The following is a 21,302-nucleotide window of genomic DNA, read 5'->3' on the forward strand; positions in this document are numbered from 1 at the left end:
CTGAGGAGCAAGAATGACAGACATGAGCCACCAGCTGGCTGTCAGTCATCTTAGAACACTCCACGCCAGGCGAGGTGGCTCATGCCTGTAATCCTAGCTACTCAGGAGGCTGAGATCTAGGATTAAGGTTCTAAGCCAGCCTGGGCACAAAAGGGCGTGACGCTCTTATCTCCAATTAACCTCTAGAAAACGGGAAGTGGGGCTTGACTCACTGATAGGATGGTAGCCTTGAGCTGAAGAGCTCAGGGACAGCGCCCAGGCCAAGTTCAAGCCCACACAAAAAAAAAGAAAAAGAACACTCCAGGCCTGACCAAATGCTAGCAGGTGTGTGACCCTATAGGTCCAACCTGCTGTGTGTCCAAACATCCCCCCTGGGTGGCCACCTTCCTTCTCTCTCCTCTCCAGAGGACCTGCCAGCCTCATCACAGCTTCATTCTTCTTCCAGAGTCATTCAATCCTACAGTGGAAGAGACCTTAGGGGTCCCCTGGCCCCCCTTGCCTGAGGTGACCGAGGCTGTCACTGCTCCATTGGCTCCCGGGCTCATAGGTCTGGGAGAAGAATTCACCCTCTATGGATCTGACCCCACCTTGCACCTCGAATGATTCTGACAGGGGAGTGTTCCAGCCTCAGAGAAAGTATTTGCTTCTTCTAGAAAACAATAGAAACATGGGCTGAGAAGCCCGAGCCAGACAGGCAGAAAACAGGAAAGACCGGAAAACGAAGAGTCAAGAGCACCCTTCAAGTGAGGGAAACACCCAGAACCATGGCACCTGCCAATACTTGGCAATGAAATTGCATACTCAGTATTCCTGTGGAAGCTAAACGGAGGGACGTCGCTGCATGCCAGGGACTCACACCTGTAATCCCAGTGACTCAGTAGGCTGAGATCTGAGGATCTCAGTTCAAAACTAGCCCAGGCACAAAAGCCTGCGAGACTCTTACCTTCAATTCCCATTAAAAAGCTGAGGAGCTGGGAATATGGCTTAGTGGCAGTGTCCAGGTCTGGCATGCATAAAGCCCTAGGTTCGATTCCTCTGTACCACATAAACAGAAAAAGCCGAAGTGGCACTGTGGCTCAAGTTGTAGAGTGCTAACCTTGCACACAGAGAGGCTCAGGGCCAGTGCCGAGGCTCTGAGTTCAAGCCCCAGGACTGGTGAAAATAAATAAATAATATCTGGAAGTGGTAGAGGACCAGCCTTCAGTGGAAAACCTAAGCATGCAGGCCCCGAGTTCAAGCCCCATCACCAACACATAAACATGTACAAGACAAAAACCCCACCAAGTCGGGGGGCTTACTCACAACCCTCCCATTCCAGGGATACCAAGACTAAGTGCATCATGGGAAATAATGGTATCACTGGCTTTGCAGGGAGCTACCTGAGACTGCCCGGTACACCATGCCCCAAGGGCCTTTTGTGGCCCAACTCCCAGTTTGAAACCCAGCTTCACCTTCCTACCAAGCATGACCTTGAGACACTGTCTCCTTCTGGGATCCAGTTTGCAAAGTGAGGGCATTGCCACAGAAGCCCGAACACAAATGAAGATGCTCCCAAGCCAAGCACAGGAATAAAGGAACATAGAGACTTTGAAACCAGAAACCATCAGCTCCTTTCTTTTCTTTTTGTTTCTAAGTGCTCTGTGTCTCTCTCTCTGTTTCTTTCCGTCTCTCTTTTGCCATGGTCTTGGGTTACCTTTGAACTAAAGTGAGTAGTTAAAGGGGGGTGGGGTAAGTGGATGATGCAAAGAAAAACTCAGAGCGTGCCAACTTTCGGGGCCTCCCAAGCCAGTCACAATGCTTCAACACACATCAGCAGGTGTCTTTGTCCTAACAAGCCTGGAAGGGAAGGCACAGGGCTCCTCCCTCTCAGCTGGGACATGGAGGCTCGCTGACACTCAAGCGTGCACTGTGAGGAGAGCCTCCAGGATGCAGCAGGAGGAGATGTAAATGGTCCAAGTATTAAGGCATTGCTCAAGCAGTAGCTCGCCTGCCTAGCAAGTGTTAAGACCTTAAGTCAAAAGCTCAGTTACGGCCGGGAGTTTGGCCTAGTGGTTAAAGTGCTTGCCTAGCATGCATGAAGACCCGGGTTCGATTCCTCGGTACCACATACATAGAAAAAAGCTGGAAGTGGTGCTGAGGCTCAAGTGGTAGAGCTCTAGCCTTGAGAAAGTCCAAGGACAGTGCTCAGGCCATGAGCTCAAGCCCGGGACTGGCAAAAAAAAAAAAAAAAGCTCAGTTACCACCATATACAGGGCCTTCCACATGCTGGGCAGACAGCTCATGCTATGGCCCCAGCTCTGGGCCTTTAAAATCTGGTAAATGAGTAAACAGAAGCTTTGTGACAATTGAACTCAGGGCTTTGAGCATGCCAGCGCAAGCACTCTACCAGTGAATTATAACCTTAACCTCTAAATTTACTTAAATTGTTTTCATTGTTATTATAAAGGTGATTAATATGTCTCAGTCCCGTGCTGGTAGCTCCTACCTGTAATCGTGGATACTCAGGAGGCTGTGAGGATCCTGGTTTTAAGCCATGGCAGCAGATAAATCCTCTAGACTCCTGTCTCCAATTGATTAGGAAAGACACTAGTGGAGGTGTGGTTCAAGTGGCAAGAACCAGGCATGAGCAGAAAAAGCAGAATGAGAACTATAGGCCCCAAGTTCAATCCTCAGTACTGGCAAAATATTAATATATGAATGTGATAACGAGGAATTGAACCTGGGTCTTTATGCATGCTATGCACTTACCACTAGGCCAAACTCCTGGCCCTGGCTCTAAAATGTTTCTCATGAATGGAAATATCAATAAAATCTCATACTAAATTGTATACTAATTTTTTAAAAATCTGAAACATAGTTTCTGAGCCAGGCCTAGTAGTATAAAACTTTAATCCCAGCATTTGGGAGACAAGGCTCTTACCTCCCTTCACAGCCAGCCTGGTCTACATAGGAAACCAGTCTCAATTAAATATATATATATTTATATTTAATATATATATTTAATATATATATAATATATATATTTATAGAAAATTTGTCCTTAAAAATAGTTTGTAACAACTAGGCGAGGTGGCTCATGCCTATAATCCTAGCTATTCAGGAGGCTGAGATCTGAGGATCAAAATTCTAAGCCAGACTGGGCACTAAAGAAACTTATCTCCAATTAACCACCAGAAAACTGATAGTGGCGCTGTGGCTCAAGGGGTAGGGCATTAGCCTTGAGCTGAAGAGCTCAGGGACAGCATCCAGGCCCAGAGTTCAAGCCCCACAACTGACCTCCCTCCCACTCCCCCCCCAAAAAATAGTTTGTAGCAGGACTGGCAAAAAAAAAAAAAAAGTTTGTAGCACATAGAAATTAGTGCAAAAAAAAACATTGTTTGCAAGTTGTATTCTCCTATTTCTTCTGTTCAATGCCTACAGAAGTCATTTACTAAAAAGTAAAAAAGGAGGAGGAGGAGGAGGAGGAGGAGGAGGAGGAGGAAAGGAGACGAGCAGTAGCAAACTCTGGTCCTGTACACAGCGCTTCTTTCAGGCCAGCCCAGATGAAGAACACGTTGGAATCTGGGGGTGGGAAGCCCCACACCTGTTGCCAGCATGTCTGCAGCTGACAAGGGCCAGCCCTAGTCACACAGGAGCCACCCCACACCACGGCCCCACCCTGATACTGAAATTGCACTGGGGCAATTCCCTAGTCACCCGAAGGGTGGGGCACATGGGTCCCTCCATGACCCTTAAATATGAGCCAGCGCCACTCTCATGCTCCCAGATGCCGCCTGTTACCCAAGAGTCCCCATGTGGCCACAGCAAGACAAGTGATCAGGAGAAGCAGAGCCTCACAAGGGGACCTACGAGGTTGGCACAGGCACAAACCACGGGGTGAATCAGACCTGTGTTGACTCCAGAAGCCAGCGCTGTTTGCCATCCGTCTGAGGCTTTATCTGCTAGGGAGATGGGCAAGCAGCCAGGGTGCTCTCAGGGTGAGAGGTTGAATGGCCAGGGGCTGAGTGCAGGCAGAGGGTGGTGACATGGCCCCACCTCAACATTCACCCCACCATTGCTCTGCCCTAGCTCTTCCTCTGTAGACAGCACTGGAGTATGGAAGGGGTGTCATAGATAATTGAGTTAAAAGTGCACACAACTACCAACTTTTTTTTTTCCCTCCTGGTATTGGGGCTTGAACTCAAGGCCTGATCATTGTCCCTGGGCTTTGTGGTTTAAAGCTGGTATTCTACCACTTGAGTCACAGGGCCCCTTCCAGCTTTTTTTTTTTTTTTTTTTTTTTGTGGTTTACTGGAGATAAGTGATGGAAATCTGCTTTGTTCTCATAACTTACTCTTGCTCCCATGGCTTGGCTCACTGACTCCCCTCTCCACGGGGAACTTTCCCAAACTTCTCCAATCCATTCTCCAGCCCAGAGCCTTAATCTATGTCTGAAAACCCAGTGAGCTCCTCACAGAGGGGGCAGGAGACTTGCCAGACATGTACCTAAACTTATACGACTCACCCCTCAGCTACCTGTGACTCTGCCTCCTAACCATTATCCTATTTGTCTCGCCACTCCTGCAGCCATCACATCTCCTGACTCTCCTCAGGTGACCATGGCATCCCTCTTCAACTAGTGGTAGAGTGCTTACCTAGCATACATGAAGCCCTAGGTTTAATTCTCTGGAACGACATACACAGAAAAAGCCAGAAGTGGTGCTGTGGCTCCTCAAGTGGCCAAGTGCTATCCTTGAGCAACGTGTCCAAGCCCAGTGCCCAGACCCTGAGTTCAAGCCTCAGGACTGGCAAAAACAAAACAAAACCTTGGCATCCATTTCAGCTCAGGCCTCGGTTTCAAAATAGGATGTCCTGGACCCCATCAAGTGGTGAGCTTTAAATTGGCTGCTTTGTGAAGTGCAAATCCAAAAGCCCTCAGGGAAGTCATTACTATCATAGCAGTCAATGGAGTCAACCCAGGGCACTAGAGATGCATGACCTCGGGCAAAGAAGTTGTTCCCACACTTCTCAATGGGACACTACTGCCTCCTAGTGGGTAACTGAGTAATTGCTGTGTTGGCTTTTTGTAGGCCAAGAATGGTATACATACCTGTAATCCTAGCTACTCAGGAGGCCAAGATCGAAGAATAATCGTTCCAAGCCAGCCCAGGCAGGATAGTCTGTGAGAACCATCTCCAATTCACCACCAAAAGAGCCCAAAATGAGGCTGTGGTTCAAGTGGTAGAGTGCTAACCTTGAAAGAAAAAGCTCAGGGACAGTGCCCAGGCCAAATTCAAGCCCCAAGACTATAAAAATGTTTCTGTAAATTTCAGGTATGTTAGAAGATACAATGAAATGTGTGAAGCCATTCCCTGAATACCGAGAGGAAAATCTTGAGTAGAGGGGAGCACACATCAATGCCACAGTGAAAATCAGAGCCACAAAGCAGTCCTGGAATAGTTAGTTGTGACAGGAAGGAAGCACAGGGAAATGTGGCTAGAGAACAGCAAGACAAACAGGCTGCGGAATTGGAAAAACAAGGAACTCCAGTGTTTTCACAAATACACTGGCCCTGAAAACTCATCACAATAACTTTCTGGGTAATGGCGTGAGGCTGGATACGTTAAGAAAGGGTTAACAAACACCGCCTGACCTGTGTGAGGGAAGCAGCTCTATCTTCCTGGGAAGGGGAGAGCTGGATGGGAAACTGGAGTAGTTGTTAGACAGAACCTTCCACAATGGCCTTACCCTCACCTAAGTTAATATGTGTGCTTGTTGTTGGTAGTCATTTACTGGGGTTTAAACCCCTCTCATTTTTATTTTCTTGGTGGGTCATGGGGCTTGAACTCAGCCTGGGTGCTATCCCTGAGCTCTTCAGCTCAAGGCTACCACTTTACCCTTGAGCCAAACCCCACTTCCCGTTTTCTAGAGGTTAATTGGAGATCAGTCTCAGGTTCTTTTGTGCCCAGGCTGGCTTTGAACCTTGATCCTCAGATCTCAGCCTCCTGAGTAGCTAGGATTCCAGGTGTGAGAAACCACTCCCAGCAAACCCAAGTTATTTTGAGACAAGCTAGCTACAATCATTCTCCTGCTCAGCTTCTCTAGTAGCTGGTATTCACCACCCTGGCCTCCAGTTATAATTTGTAGTCTCTTTTGTGTGTGGGGAGTGGAGGGGGTGGTTAATTGAAGAATCTCAGAAACTTCCCTGACTGAGCGGACTTCAAGCCACAATCCCCAGATCTCAGCCTCCTGAGTAGCTAAGATTCAGGAGTGAGTCACTGATGCTTGGTTCAAACTATTCTATAAACTGCTGTGGATATTATCAGACCCCACATCTAATCCTTAAGATTCCCCACCACCACCACCCATTTGTGATTCTAAGAATCTAACCCCGGCACGACTCCCTCTTCTATTTCTGAGCTCCAACCTTCTATTTTAACCCTGAATGTAAAAAATAGATAAACAGATTATCATTGGGGTTGGGGCTATAGCTGAGTACCAGTAGGCGCTTAGCATTCAAGAGTCAAAAGGCACTGGGTTCAATTTTAAGCAACAAAGATCGCTTTAGGACCGGGAGTGTGGCCTAGTGGTAGAACACTTGCCTAGCATGCACAAAGTCCTGGGTTCGAATCTTTGGTACCACACCCACAGAAAAGGAAGTGGTGCTGTGGCTCAGGTGGTAGAGCACTAGTCTTAAGAAACCTCAAGCCCTGAGTTCAAGCCCCGGAACTTGCCAAAAAAAAAAAAAAAGAAAAGAAAAATGTAATGGAAGATCACTTTAGAAAAGAGTTATTAGCTGGGCACAGTGGCTTCTGCCTAAAATCCTAGCTTCTCAGGAGGCTGAGATCTGAGGATAGCAGTTCAAAGCCAGCTCGAAGCCAGCCTGGGCACTAAAATCTGAGAGACTCTTATCTCTAACCTCTAGAAAACTGGAAGTGGGGCTGTGGCTCAAGGCTTAGGGTGGTAGCCTTGAGTTGAAGAGCTCAAGGACAACACCCAGGGTTAAGGCGGTAGTCTTGAGCTATGAAGACCTTAGGGACAACGCCCAGGCCCCAAGTTCAAGCCCCATGACCCACCAAAGCAACGAGAAAACGTTATCATTTCTCTCCCTCAACTCACTTTTTTTTTTTTTTTTTGCCAGTCCTGGGGCTTGAACTCAGGGTCTGAGCACTGTTCCACAGTCCATAGCACCGTTTCCAGCTTTTTCTATGTATGTGGTACCAAGGAATCAAACTCGGATCTTCATGCATGCTAGACAAGTACTCTTACCACTAGGCCAAACTCCTGGCCCCCACTCCTGCTTTGTTTTTGCTGGTCCTAAGGTTTGAACCCTGGGCCTGGGCACTGTCCCTGAGCTCCTTTTGTTCAAGGCTAACACTCTACCACTTGAATCACAGTACTTCTGGCTTTTTCTGTAAGTCTCAGGAGACTTTCCTGCCAGGGTTGGCTTTGAACTGTGATCCTCAGATCTCAGTCTCCTGAGTAGCTAGGATTACTAGTACGAGCCACTGGCACGTGGCTACCATTTTCTTTTTACAAATCAAGAGCCCAAATCTGACAGAAAACCACTCCCTCTCTAAGCTTCCAGGTCAGCACTGATTATGACAACCAGCCCATACTTTAGTTTCCTCTCCTTCCCTCTGGGAGTATGCCTTTTCTCTCCCCAGCACTGTAATATGAATGTGCAGAAGAGAAAGGAAAGCATCTGGTGGCAGGAATTCTGGGAGTCTCCTATTTAGCACCACAGACTCTACAGAGACCTAACCAGGGATGCCTTTCCAGCAAAGTTAAGCACACCAGGATAAGGGCACAGGGACAGGACTTGTTTCCTACTCGAGGAAAACCTAACCTATGTAAAGTAGGCTAAGACAGTCACAGTGGCTAAGAGGACTCTTGGAAGGGGGAAAACCTTAAATGGGGCACAGTGGCTCATGTCTGTAATCCTAATTAGGATGGTCTTAAGGTCAAGCCTGGACAAAAAAGTTCAAGAGACTCTCAATGATAAGATGGTTACCTTGCTACGCTGCCCAGGCTCGCCTTGAACTGGCAGGTTCAGGTGATTCTGCCTCAGCCTAGTGGCCAGGAATACAAGCCCTACTTACCACCGCACCCAGTTTTAGAAGACCTAGTTTAAGACATTACTCCATTGCTCGTGGCATACCAGTTGAGCTATATGGAAGACCAACCGTTGTTGAGCAGTAGCTAGTCTATATATTTGCTACATTCTCAGAAAGCTAACAGTATGGGGTTAGTAGTTCCTTGTGGAGACAAATGAAACCCTAGATATTATGTAAATAACCCAAAGTCACAAAGCTGTGAGAAGTCAGGATTCCAGCCAGCATTGCCAGGTTTTAATATTACCCAAACTGCGGCAATTTAGCTGTTCCCTGCAGTCCCTGTGAACCCACATAGATAGCTAGAACTGGACTGTGGATTCCTTCCAGTTTATAGCTCCCAAGCCCTGTGGGTCTTTACCACAACTGGGCTGCAACCTTGGACAGTAAAGAGCCTTGCCAAGGTCTGCCTACTTCTCTTTTCAGTTCGGGCTCATGCAGCAGTCCTGAGCGAACTTCTTTCTTTCCAGCCACCTCCACTAAGAATCAGCATTATCTGAGGAAAGGAATGGAGTTATCTATGTGGTGTGCAGCTGCTGGACCCTCTTTGGCTTAAGTCATCACATGTGTCTACCTGACCCCAGTGTTAGGAGGCAAAAGAATCTTATTTGGGGCCAGCCTAAACTCCTGGAGGGAGCCCCTGCCTTAAGGTTCCCCTAGCCCTCACCATCTGCTTCATTTCACTTTTTGGCTGGCTGTTAGCACTAAGCACTTTAAATGACATTCAACTAAGGATTATTTGCCAGGTTCCAAATCCTACAAAGTGCACTCAAAGTCCCACACCTCCGTTATCCTAATCTGGATGTCAACAGAGGCCAAAACTTGAACTTAATCATTTATGAACTATTCTGTGTGCCAGCACTGAGGACTGAACACAGGACTCACGCTTTTTGCTCAAGGCTGATACTCTACCACATGAGCCATAACTCCACGTCTAGCTTTTTGCTGGCCAATTGGAGAGGTCCCAGGCTACTGCCTGGGCTGGCTTTGAGCCAGTCTTCAGATGCTAGCGTCCAGAGCCAACCACCTGAGCCCAGCTACACAATCTTTCCAGATAAGCTACTGGTGTCACCTGTCCCTGCGGCTATTCCAAGTCTCTGTATCTTAGGATTTTATCGTGTGCCAGGAGCACTCAATTTTTTGAAGCATGAACTCAGGATTAATACTCTACCATCTGAGTGAGCCACAGCACCACTTCCAGCTTTTTAGTGGTTACTTAGAGGCAGTCTCACACTCTACTGCCTGAGCTGGCTTCTCAATTTTTAAGACTGCCATTGTCTAGACCTCATTGCTTATTATTAATTTTTGCCAGTCCTGGCCTTGTAGCTCAGGGCCTGAGCACTGTCCTTGGACTTTCGTAAGGCTAGAGCTCTACCACTTGAGCCTCAGCACCACTTCTAGCTTTTTTTTTCTATGCATGTGGTACTGAGGAATCGAACCCGGGTCTTTGTGCATGCTAGGCAAGCACTCTACCACTAGGCCAAACTCCCAGCCCTGACCTCATTGCTTTTATCGAGATTTACTCAAGTAACATCTGCTACTCAATAAACAGTATTTTTATTCTACCCAACTCCCACTGAAAGTGAAGTGAAAGCAATTTATCCCCTGGTATGTTCCTTTTGAAATCTTGGGCTGTCAACAAATAAAAATCTGAGCAACTCCCCTACAATGAGTAACTATTCAAATGAGCCACAAGGCTGGGGGTGGGGGAGGCTGGGCAGCAGTAGCTGACACCTCAAGTCGCTACTCAGAAGACAGATTTGAGTTGTTCAAAGCCAGTTCTGGAAGGGCATTGGTGGCTCATGCCTGTAGTATTACTCAGATTACCCTATGAGGATTACAGCTCAGATTGAGCCAAGACAGGAAAAGTCCATGAGAAAAAGCTGGAAGTGGTACTGTGGTTCAAGGGGTAGTGTGCTAGCCTTGCACCAAAAGCTTAGGGACAGAACCCAGGCCCAGAATTCAAGGACTGGGACTGGCAGGAAAAAACAAAAAACACCCTTAAAGATACTAAGCTCAAGCCCTGGGATCAACAACAAAGTAGTCATATCTTCCAGAGGATGTCTTTTATGTCCATTAACTACTTTAACTACTGGTAGCAGTCCAGGAGAATGGAAAGGCTATTTACGTGGACCCTCGTCAACATCTGTAAGACACTGCCAAAGTAAAGGGTGTCTGCAAACCGCTTCTCTTGATTAGGTGACATTTTCCAACATTTTATTTAAGATATGTAAGTCAGAGGTAATAACTGAGAGCTTCACCTATCAGGCTAAAAACTCAACTTATTTCTTGCATGACCAAATAATTGTGCTAGTGCTTCTAGTTAAAATATCATACTAGGTAGTAGCTAGGCACTGGTGGCTCACCTGTAATCCTAGCTACTAAGGAAGCTGAAATCTGGGGACCAGGGCTCAAAACCAGCCCAGGCATGAAAGTCTGTGACCCAGCTGCAATTAAACTGTGGCTCAAGTAGCAGAGCACTAGCTCCTCAGCTCAAGGACAATGCCCCATGACCAATAAAAAACAAACTAGGTGACTAAAAGCCACTCAAAAGATGGCCAAGTCAGCAGTCAGCTTCCAGTTTGATTACTTCTGTATTAGTCAATGCCCCCAATTTCCTTATATTAACATTCCCAAGCCATGTTGTCAAAAGGGAAGTTTCAAGTAAATGTACATTTAGCAGCAGTGTACTGGATATGAAAGGGCCCAGAGGGGTGTGTTACAAAATACCTATCTTGTATATGTAGATTTGTAAAGGTACCATTTCTTCCTATCTCGTGGACCGGACCTACATAGTAATAGCTTATAGACTGAGCTCAGTGCAATGACCCACCTTTCATTTTTCAAGTCAGGACAGCATAAGCCAAAACTACCTTTAAAGAGCACACTTAAGAAAACTAAGCCACGAAGACTGTTGCATTATGATTTAATCTAATTGCACAAAAAAATGTGAAATCACAACTGCTTCAAATTTGAAGAGGAAGGTTTTTGCATGCCTCTATAATGAATTGTGCAGTTACATTTGAACCATATTGTGAATATTACATCATAATGTATGCGTGGAATTCCCATGCAACACCTCAAATTATGAAATGGAAACAATCTTCAAAACTCTGTGGACATGCTAAAGATAAAGGCCATTTTTTTAAAAAAATGGGAAACCTACTTTGGATTACCATATACCAAGCTGCTGCTTCCTTTAAGATCATGGACCTGAACTAGCTTCAACCTCAACTCCTAAGAGTAACATTACTCAGGTAACAACCAAAATGTCCCCTTAATGCCGAAGACTGACTACTCTCTAATGCCTCAGTTGTGTTTCTTATAAAGAACTACGTGACCAACTGCTTCCCATGGGACCAGAACAATGGTAACAGTGGGTTCAACTATTACACAATTATGCTAATATTTTATTAATTCAAAAGCACTTTACAAGAAAATATAAGTATGGCTTCCAATAGGAATGTTATACCTGGACTTGGTACCAAGCTCACAGATTTGAGTTTGTAAGGAAAAACAGGCTTTCAAGTTAAACAACAATTTGTAACCAAAACTTTAATCCCAAGGAATTCTCACAAAACATATTACAAATGACAGCATGAGAGAAAAAAAAAAATCTTGCACAGTAACTCAAAAAAGTTCAGCTCTACAATGTACCCTTAAACTGGCAGGACATTGGTATTTTTGAAACCTCAAATTTCCAAATAAAGAATGTTACAAACAGCTATTTATTCATAGACAGCAATCACATAAGACACTTAAAAGGTAAACTTTCTCATCAGGTGTTATTAGGCAACCTCTGCCCAGGGTGAAGACCAGCTGGATTTGGAAAAACTTCTCATCTGGTTTAATGGGGCAGCTTTTATCTTTACCCGTTGCTCTGTCTGTGGGCATGGCCGCTTTTAAAGAATGCTTATTCACCTACAGCTGCATATTGTATCCCAGCTATGAGCAACAGTACATCTTAGTTCCACTTCTGCAGTTTTGCTTCTGTAACATTAGCACATCACACTTTAGCTGGGCAAGATTTAGGTTTTTATTTCAGTCCTATGCAAGACTAAAGTTCAATGCAAATTGAATCTTGCTTAAGGGAACATTGTAAAGTAACAATTCTTGGTATTACATGCCTCCTATGATCCATTTCAAACCATAGAGAATTACATTGCTGTGCCACTGTTCCAAAAGACAAACAAATTTGAACAGCTAAACATCTTAAAAATGCACCAAGCTTATGAAGTCTCAAACAAAACTTGAATTTTCTGTACATACTCCTGTCAACTGAAGTTATTTCCTGTACACCACTTCTCTTGCAAACTGTTCTTCTATTTCCTTTCATTTGACCTAGATCGGCTAGGGAGGAAAAATATATAAGTAAGTTTTTACATCTGCACCTTCGTGATAATTCAATGACATTAACAACAAAGTTATAGCTTATTAAGACTAAGTACTTTTTTTTTTTTTGAGCCACTCCTGGGCTTGAGCTCAGGGCCTGAGCACTGTCCTTGGGTTTTCTCAAGGCTAGCGCTTCACCACTTGAGCCATAGCACCACCTCTATTTTTTCTACGTATGTGTTACTGAAGAATCGAACCCAGGTCTTCATGCATGCTAGGCAAGCACCTACCACTAGGCCAAACTCCCGGCCACTACATGTGTATTTTTAAAGTGCCCCAAAACCCCAGTACATGTTTATTTTTAAAGTGTCTCAAGCCATTAGAGTTCTTACCTACGAGACCTAGAGAAAGATCGCGACGGCTTGTGATTTCTCTCCCGAGACAGTGATCTCTCTCTCCTCCTATCTCTAGAAAGGGACCTAAACCAAGGAGAAGAATGTTAAGGGCAATTGTTATGGCAACTATACCTAGAAGAAGCACATCTAGCAGAAATATCAGCTGAGTCCTCGAAAACTCAACACTGGTTCATACTATAATTTAACCTTAGTTAATTCCTGAGTCTTTTTCTTTCCTATCACGGAGTCATTTGGAAATTGGCTCCCACTGCCATAGCTGAGAATACTACTCAAAAACGTGAATTTACCTGCTCCGGCTGCGAGAGAAGCTTCTCCTTCTTGGAGATCTAAAAGCAGAAACATGAAAATTAGGCTAACAGTCAACTAGTATTTATGGCGTGAGGCATTTCCCAACTTTTCAATGTCACTGTTGGGCCCAGTGAACGTGCCGGAAGAACTGGCACTCATCGTCCAAAAATAAAAAAAAGAAAAGAAAAAAAGGCACAGAAGGATTAAGGAACAAAAAGCTCAAGTGAAAAGCAGATATTCCAACCATGGATTCATTTTAACAAAGAATGCTTCACAGCAGATCTGTCCAATGCAAAACTTCATGTCAAACTAACTCCACTACCCAAACACCACACCAAAATGTAGTCCCACGAGTAGTTCCAAAAACAGTACCATAAACCAGTATTTGGAACCCATGCAAACCTTTAAGTCCAACAAGACTTAGGTACCAGGTGGATAGTGTCATTTCGTGAAAACGCAGGAGGTGTAAATACTGATGCCATTTAGTGCTACATTAGAACTGCATCTGTGATCGTCAAATTTAAAGAGTGTGTTTAGACTTATCAAATCACCTTAGCTTGGCCCACACTTTACCCCCAAAATACAAAAAAAAAAAATTGAAAACTGTTAGTAAAACCATTTAAAGGTGATAGGATTCAACCAATTTTTGCTAGGAAGAAAAGCTAAAATCTGTTAGAGATTAAATTTTTTAGTTTGGCATCTCACACATGCAATAAGTTCCACTTGAAGGTCTAGTTACATTATGAGTTCCCTATCACCCTTAAAAGTTTTTCAAGCAATATATATGTACGTTACCATTCAATTATGCACAGCCAGCCTTTGATCCAGAAAAGAATTACTTTAAGCCGCTTACTCCTTATTTTAACCAGCAGTAAACTGTATAAGCAGGAAAAACTTACTAGTTTTGGGTTTCAACAAGCTAGAAATGGTGAGGTGAGGCTGCCGGACTGACGGCCAGGAAGAATTTGCTGAAAAGGTTTTGCCAGATGTTGCGTTGGATTTAGTTGGTTGGCGAAGGGGGTGTTGTGGATTTTTCCTGCTTTTTTGTTAGCCGAAGGCTGCTGCTGTAGTTGTTGTGAAGACATTTGGTAAATAAACAGCTGAGCTGATTGGCCAGGAATGTGTGGGCGGTCGAGGTGGCTGCTGCCGATTTGGTTAAGGTTGGAGAGAAGGCTGAGAGAAAACAGCATGCTCGGGAACCAAAGGGCGGTGCAACCTGACGACTGGCCAGCCTGGGTCATGTGAAACGACACCAGCCAAGCTGAATGGGGCGCGCTGGTCACATGACGCTGAAAGGGCTAGTTGACTGGCTAATGCAGATTCAGAGGGTGGTGAGAAGAGACATGATGGTGACTCTGTAACGGGGTTCATTTTTATTAATAGATGGACCAAAAAGCACAAAAAAAAATGAAAAACAAGCCATCAGTACAACCATCTATTAGCTAACAAATACTCTTTATTATGATGGGCAACAGTGTGTTGTTTTTCAAAATAGCAAAAGGGGCAAGATTTTGGACTCCTATCTCCTAAAAGGACCTCACTCACCTGTAAGAGGTAATTTAGTCCTACAGAAACAATTTTGGCAGTTGGAGATGAGGAGTTAGCATCCAGACATTACTGTCTGGTCCAAGAATGATGTCATTCTCAATTATTAAAAAAACAAAAACAAAAACGAATTCTCTCATATGTGGGAATCAAGAACAGATGACTGGGTTTACTTTTTTAACCCCCTTTATTGGTCAGTGACAAGTTTAGAATGATTTCTACTTTACCAGTTTAGCATTAAAACAGCTGCCTGTTTAGTCAATATTACAATTGTGCTAGTAGAAAACACATTTTTTTTTTTTGTGAAGAGCTAGAGTTGAATGTAATGTTTGTCATTATGGAGTCAAGAAATGGAAAAAAGCCTAAACTGAAGTATAAGGGAAGAATCAGAAAGATGCAACTGGAAGATGAACTAGAAGATAGATCCAAGACAGAAGTTACTACCAACATGAAAAGTGCCTACAGACACAAGCCAACACTCAGCACAACTCACATACCCCAAACTACACCCAGCCAGTTTCGTAGAAAATCCGAGCCTTCAAACCCACCAACAAATTTTAGGAGAAATACCTGCTCCTACTAACTACTCCATTATACCAATACCTCTAAAACATGCTCTGTCTCAAGTACCTGCGACGAGGCGGAGGACTCCTCCTTCGGTAATCATCTCGAGGTCGACGACCCCACGAGGGAGGTGGGCCACGGTTTCGGCTTCTCTTCTCACCATTGGACAGCTCCACCCTTACACGGCAGCCACACAGCGTTCTATTGGAACAAGAGACAGTAACTTCACATAGCCTTCTTGAGATGTACATTAAAACAAAAAGAACTCTAATTTTCTAGTGGTTAATTGGACAGTCTCAAGATTTTCCTGCCCAGGTTGGCTTCAAATCACAATCCTCTGATCTCAAGTCTCCTGAGGAGCTAGGATTAGAGAAACAAGCCACCAGTGCCCACAAAATTTAATTTCTTTTTTCTTCAGCTCAAGGCTACCACTCAACCACTTAAAGCCACAGTGCCATTTCTGATTTTCTGGTGGTTAACTGGAGATAAGAGCTTAGGCCAGTTTTGAACCATGATTCCCAAATCTCAGCCTCCCAAGTAGCTAGGATTACAGGTGTGAGGTACTAGTGCCAGGCTAATTTTTTTATTGGTCATACAAAGGGCTTGAACTCAGGGACTGGGGGCTGTCTGAACTTGTTCACTCAATGCTAGGGCTCTACTACTTTGAGCTATAGCACCACTACCCTTTCCTTTTGCTAACAAAGTGGTTGATACTGACCCCAGCTCAATGTCAAACTAAACAGAAGTCATTTGGGATTTTTAAAAGTAATTCACAAGAAACCCATTCTGATTATACCATTTTGTTAGAATCAGTTAATTGCAGTGTAATTGTTAGCTTTAACTCAAGCATCAAGAACCTCTGGATTTACAAAAATAATAACTGACAATGACTTTCTGGAAATATACCCCAGCATTTTTCACTTACTGGATAATGCCCAGGCCCTGAGTTCAGTCTCGGGACTGGCACCAAAAATAAATTTAAAGAGCAAAGAACAACAAAACCTCCAATAGTTCAGGGACAGTGTTCAGGGCCCAAATTCAAGTTCCACAATGCCCCTATAATGTTTCTATAAGCTGTTTGGATTATACTTTTTTTGTGGGTCATGGGGCTTGAACTCTGGGCCTGGGTGCTGTCCCTGAGCTGAAGAGAGCTCAGGGATACCACCCTACCCCTTCAGCCACAGTCTCATTTCCCATTTTCTAGTGATTAATTGGAGACATGAGTCTTAGTCTTCGGTGTCCAGGTTGGCTCTGGCTTTGAAGCTTGATCCTCAGCTCCCAGCCTCCGGAGTAGCTAGGTTTACAGGCGTGAGCCACCATGCCCAGCTCGATTACTTTTTAAGACCAGCTCCAATAACCTATTATACAGCATTAAAGCCAACTTTCAGACCCTCTTGTTCATAAAGGTCTCATTTTTTTTTTTTTTTTGGCCTGGAGCTTGAAGTCAGGCCTGCGCTCTATCCCTGAGCCTCTCTGTGCTCAAGGATAGCACTCTACCACTTGAGCCACAGCACTACTTTCAGCCTTTTCTGTTGATGTGATACTGAAGAATAGAACCCAGGGGCTTATGCATGCTAGGCAAGCACTCTACAATTAAGCTACATTCCCAGCCCAAGGATTTCATCATTTAAGGAACTGTGATTTTCTCTAAGGCAGAAATTGTTTTTTCTTCTTGTTGGCCATTCCTGAGGCTCCAACTTTGGGCGTGGGTGCTGTCCCTGAGCTGCTTGTGTTCAAGGCTAGCGCTCTACCACTTGAGCCAGTGCCACTTCCAGTTTATTGAAGATGAGTCTCATGGACTTTTCTGCCTGGGCTAGCTCTGTTTGAACTAAAATCATCAGAACTCAGCCTCTTGAGTAGTTCGAATTATAGGTGTGAAACACCAGCCCAGCTCCAAGATAAATTCTGAAGCACAAGTTTAGTTTTGATTTTTAGGATTAACCACTTTTCTTGATATCAAGAATTCAATACTGGGCTGGGAGTTTGGCCTGGTGGTAGAGTGCTTGCCTAGCATGCATGAATACCCAGGTTTAATTCCTTGGTACCAGATACACAGAAAAAAGCCAGAAATAGTGCTGAGGCTCAAGTGGTAGAGTTCTAACCTTGAGAAAGTCCAAGGACAGTGCTCAGACCCTGAGCTCAAGCCCATGACTGGCAAAAAAAAAAAAAAAAAAAAAGAATTCAATACTATCAGCTAGCTATAAGACAAAGAACTTTTTCTTTTTAAAGGTTGGTCATAGAGCTTGAACTCAGCCTATGTGCAGAGGTGCACTCCCTTAGCTCTTTAGCTTAAAGCTAATGCTATACCAATTAAGCCATAGCACCACTTCCTTCCAAGAGCCAACTTTTATAGTTTATAAGAAAATTCCATTTCCTGTGGCCAGGAATTTGTCCCAGTGGTAGAGTGTGCTTGCTTAGCTAGCATACATGAAGACCTGGGTTCAATTCCTCAGTACCACATACATAGAAAAAGCTGGAAGTGGAGCTGTGGCTCAAGTGGAAGGGCTCTAGTCTTGAGAAAGCACAATAGTAGTGCTAGGCCTGGAGTTCAGGCCCCAGGACTGGCCAAAAAAAAATTCCATTTCCTAAAACTTATTATTTTTATTTAAAAAAAAGAAAGCAAAACCATCTGAGCAGGTAGCTCATGTCTGTGATCCTACCTACTCAGGAGGCTGAAATCTGAGGATCGTTGCTTACATGGTTTAAAGCCAGGCCAAGCACTAAAGACTGTGAGACTCTTATCTCCATTAATGACTAGAAAATGGGAAGTGGGGCTATATGGCTCAGAGGCAGGGTGGTAGTCTTGACCTGAACCCAGGCCCAGAGTTCAAGCCTCACAACTCCCCCCCCCCACAAAAACATTTACTATTAGTGTTGTTCAAATTAAATTACCTTCCATCTAGTTCTCGAACAGCATCAGCTGCATCTCGGGGATCCTCAAATTCAACAAAAGCAAAGCCAGGAGGGTTTCTAGCAACCCACACACTTCGGAGTGGCCCGTAATAGCCAAAAGCCCGTTCCAATTCAGTCTTGTTGCCATTGTTTCCGAGATTGCCTACATAAACCTTACAGTCCAAAGGACAGGAATCACGATGCATTTCTGTAACAAAAGACCAAAAAAAAAACAACCACACATTAATTTATGCAAATGTTCTACTATTAAAAGCTAGAGATCCTAAGGAACAATTACAAAATGCTAAAATAAAAACAACTATAGAGGTACTCTGAAAACACGCATTTTTATGCAACCTCCAATAAGTTTTCTTAGGAATTAAAGTTCAATTATTACATGATGTACTCTGATGAACTTGGACCTGTTGATTCATTTAATCCTCAAAGCATCTAAAAAGTTACTGTAATCCACAGGAAACAAGCTTCTTGTAAGCCCGCCTGGGAGGCGGAGATCTGAAGATCAAGGTTTGAAGCTATGCATGGCAAGAAAGCCAGTGAAACTAAAATTCACATTGCCAATAAACTACCAGAGCACGTAGTGAAGCTGTGGCTCCAGTGGTAGAATGCTAACCTTGAACAAGAAAAGCTTAGGGACATCACCTTGAGCCTGAGTTCAAGCCCTAGAACTGGCACCCAAAAAAAAAAAAAAAAGAAATAAGTAATGAAACCAGTAGAAAACAAACAAAAAAAAAAAACAGGAAGATCAGTTTAATTTCAAGTTAAATGTAACCAAATGGGATTTTGTCCTCTCTTACTCTCCAAATAAACAAAGCCCACTTCAATAAGGCCAAAAAATTTCCAATTATATAAAATGTTTAATACGACAGAATCTGTTTTCTACAAGAAGGAACACTAACACCACATCATTAAACAGATCAAAGGGTTTTTATCCAGTAAAAATTTCTCAAGCAAGGAAGTCAAGCGTGAAGGATCCGGAAGAGTGCAGCTCAGTGGCATAGTTGCCTAATAAGCACCAAGGCCTAGGTTTGATTCCCAGGTAAAGGGGGATTGAGGGAGGAAGGTAGTAAACTATAAACTAGCTATGCTTGGGGTGGCTCAGGTCTGTAATCCTAGCTACTGCAAAGGCTGAGATCTGAGGATGGCAGTTCAAAGTCATCCCAGTCAGGAAAGTCTGTGTGACCAATGAACCACTAAAAAGGTAGAAATGGCAGTGTGACTCAAAGTGGTAGTAGTAGTAGTAGTAGTAGTAGTAGAACACTAGCCTTGGGCACAAAAAGCTCAGCAGACAATGTCCAGGATCAAGCCCCAGAACTCACACACAAGAAAATAGTAAATTATTGTAGCACTTTTCACTGCTTTCCCCCTAGCAAACTGGTAAGCCAAACAAACGTGATACTCCAACCAAAGTAATATAACTCAAAGGCTACAAGTGGGAAAAAATACTTCTTAAACATGCTTAAGCTAAAACCAGAAACTTTCGTCCAACAGGGAAATGCAGAAAACAGGAGTGGAGGGAGGAGAGGCTAAAGAGAACTTGGAGGGGTTGTGAAGTGGGCCTTCATCTACTTCTGGAACCTCGGGAAAAATGTTTTGGAGAGGCTGCACATCAAGGATGCATTCAACACCTCACCTCCATAAACCCGTAAACCACCTCCATCCTCTACTCGAGCAACTGAGGTCGAAGGATGGGGAGCTGAAAGACGTCATCAGGAACAGAGTGGAAACCTCCCCATCTCAAAATACCGAAACGTACACTCCCAAACAAATCTATCGTTTACACAAAATTAAGTCAAAGGACTATACGTGAGACCACGTGCTGATAAAACCTGCTTAATCCTGTCACTTGGGTCACACATCCAATCCGTTTGTTCACAAAACGCAAAGCGGCTTGGTTCTTCCCTCTACTGAATCTAGCTTTAAAAAACAACCCAGTCCAGACAGATCCTATTCGTCTCGACCCCACCCAGCGCCCGCGGCGTCAGCGCAGACCCAGCCTTTCGGTGAAAAAGTCATTTTTCACCGAACCCTTCCGCGCCCACTTCCAGGCCTGTGCGTGGGAAGCCGCCCTCACGGCCATGCAACTCGACTTCCAAGAAGATGCGCTTGCGCGAACGGGAACGTTTGGTGAAGACTTCACCACAACCAAAGCGACGCTTACATTAAGTACGGAGTCCGTTCAGCAAAAGACTGCAAGATCCGGCCTTAATGAGCAACTAGGCATTGGAGAAAAAAATCTCGAGAACGTGTGTCCCCCAAATGAGGAATCCCCCTCCCCCTGGGGGGGAAAAAAGGCGCCATAAAACGGAAAGGCCGCGACCTGCAGTGAATTTCAGCTGCGGATCCCCCTCGGCACCCCAAACCTCGGGAAATCCTTCACGCCGACACCCTCACCCCAGGGGGGGGCAATAAATATCTGCCCCCAAGGCCCAGAAACCTTCTCCGCAAGGTCCGGAGCCCCCCGCCACCGCCCCGCGCCGAACGTCACAAAATGGCGGCCGGCGCCTTTGTCTCCATCCGGCGCCGCCGCCGCGGAGCGTGGCTCCGAGGCTCCAAACTGGCTCAACGCCGCTTTCCCTGTTCCGGTGACTCGTCGCTTACCGAGATCGTGGAGTAGAAACGCGGAGGCTCGAACCCACACACCTAAAAATGCTTTCCCCGAACTTCTCTGGCTAAGCCACCACACACGGATGCACCCACTTCCCCGGCGTCCACGAAATGGCGGACCACCGCCTTCCCCCTCGCCCCTATTTATACTGCATCCCGGAGGTCACGTGCTTGGCCGAGCTCGTCCAATGAGAGACGGGAGATTTCGTGACGTCAGGCGGCTACAAACGCTGCGAGAGCCGCGGTTGCTGGGAGCGCGCTCCGGCGGCCCCGTCAGGTGGGCGGAGTCGTGTGCGGCCGCGAGCTCGGCGCCTGAGGGCCGGGGCCGGGCACTGGGGACTGTGCTCCGGGCTGGGCCCGGGGGTCGGGTTTCTCGGCTGGTGCCTCTGGGTCGACCCTCCACACATTACCCCCCAGCTCTGTCCTCTTCCCACCCCCTGCACCCCCGACCCCTGTCGGCGTAGGCTGCAGTCTAGGCGTAGGCCTTTACTCCCTAGTGCCGACGAGAGCCGCCGACCGCGGGGAGGATCCGGATGAAGTCATTGAT

General features: G+C 45.2%; 1 protein-coding gene across 1 annotated transcript; it reads right to left on the reverse strand.

Moving 5' to 3' along the window:
• Window positions 1–11,622: 11,622 nt before the first annotated feature.
• Srsf3 (serine and arginine rich splicing factor 3) lies at window positions 11,623–20,887 on the reverse strand. The gene is made up of 6 exons (XM_090355778.1): window positions 20,750–20,887; window positions 18,131–18,338; window positions 15,305–15,439; window positions 13,129–13,167; window positions 12,818–12,904; window positions 11,623–12,443 (listed from the first exon to the last, which is right to left on the reverse strand). The coding sequence occupies exons 2-6, from the start codon at window positions 18,334–18,336 to the stop codon at window positions 12,416–12,418; spliced, it is 495 nt and encodes a 164-aa protein (XP_090211904.1). The 5' UTR covers window positions 18,337–18,338; window positions 20,750–20,887; the 3' UTR covers window positions 11,623–12,415.
• Between the last annotated feature and the right edge of the window lie 415 nt (window positions 20,888–21,302).

The sequence above is a fragment of the Megascapheus bottae genome, chromosome 22, assembly GCF_031878675.1.
Source record: "Megascapheus bottae isolate mThoBot1 chromosome 22, mThoBot2.hap1, whole genome shotgun sequence".
Classification (NCBI taxonomy): Eukaryota; Metazoa; Chordata; class Mammalia; order Rodentia; family Geomyidae; genus Megascapheus; species Megascapheus bottae.

What these genes read in the sequence shown, in the direction of transcription:
- Srsf3 (XM_090355778.1), bottom strand. Translation starts at nt 18,336, where the DNA reads ATGCATCGTGATTCCTGTCCTTTGGACTGTAAGGTTTATGTAGGCAAT. An exon ending in TTCTCTCGCAGCCGGAGCAG is followed by an intron (nt 12,905 to 13,128) that starts GTAAATTCACGT and finishes TCCTTGGTTTAG; the next exon opens with GTCCCTTTCTAGAGATAGGA. An exon ending in TCTTTCTCTAGGTCTCGTAG is followed by an intron (nt 12,444 to 12,817) that starts GTAAGAACTCTA and finishes TTTCCTCCCTAG; the next exon opens with CCGATCTAGGTCAAATGAAA.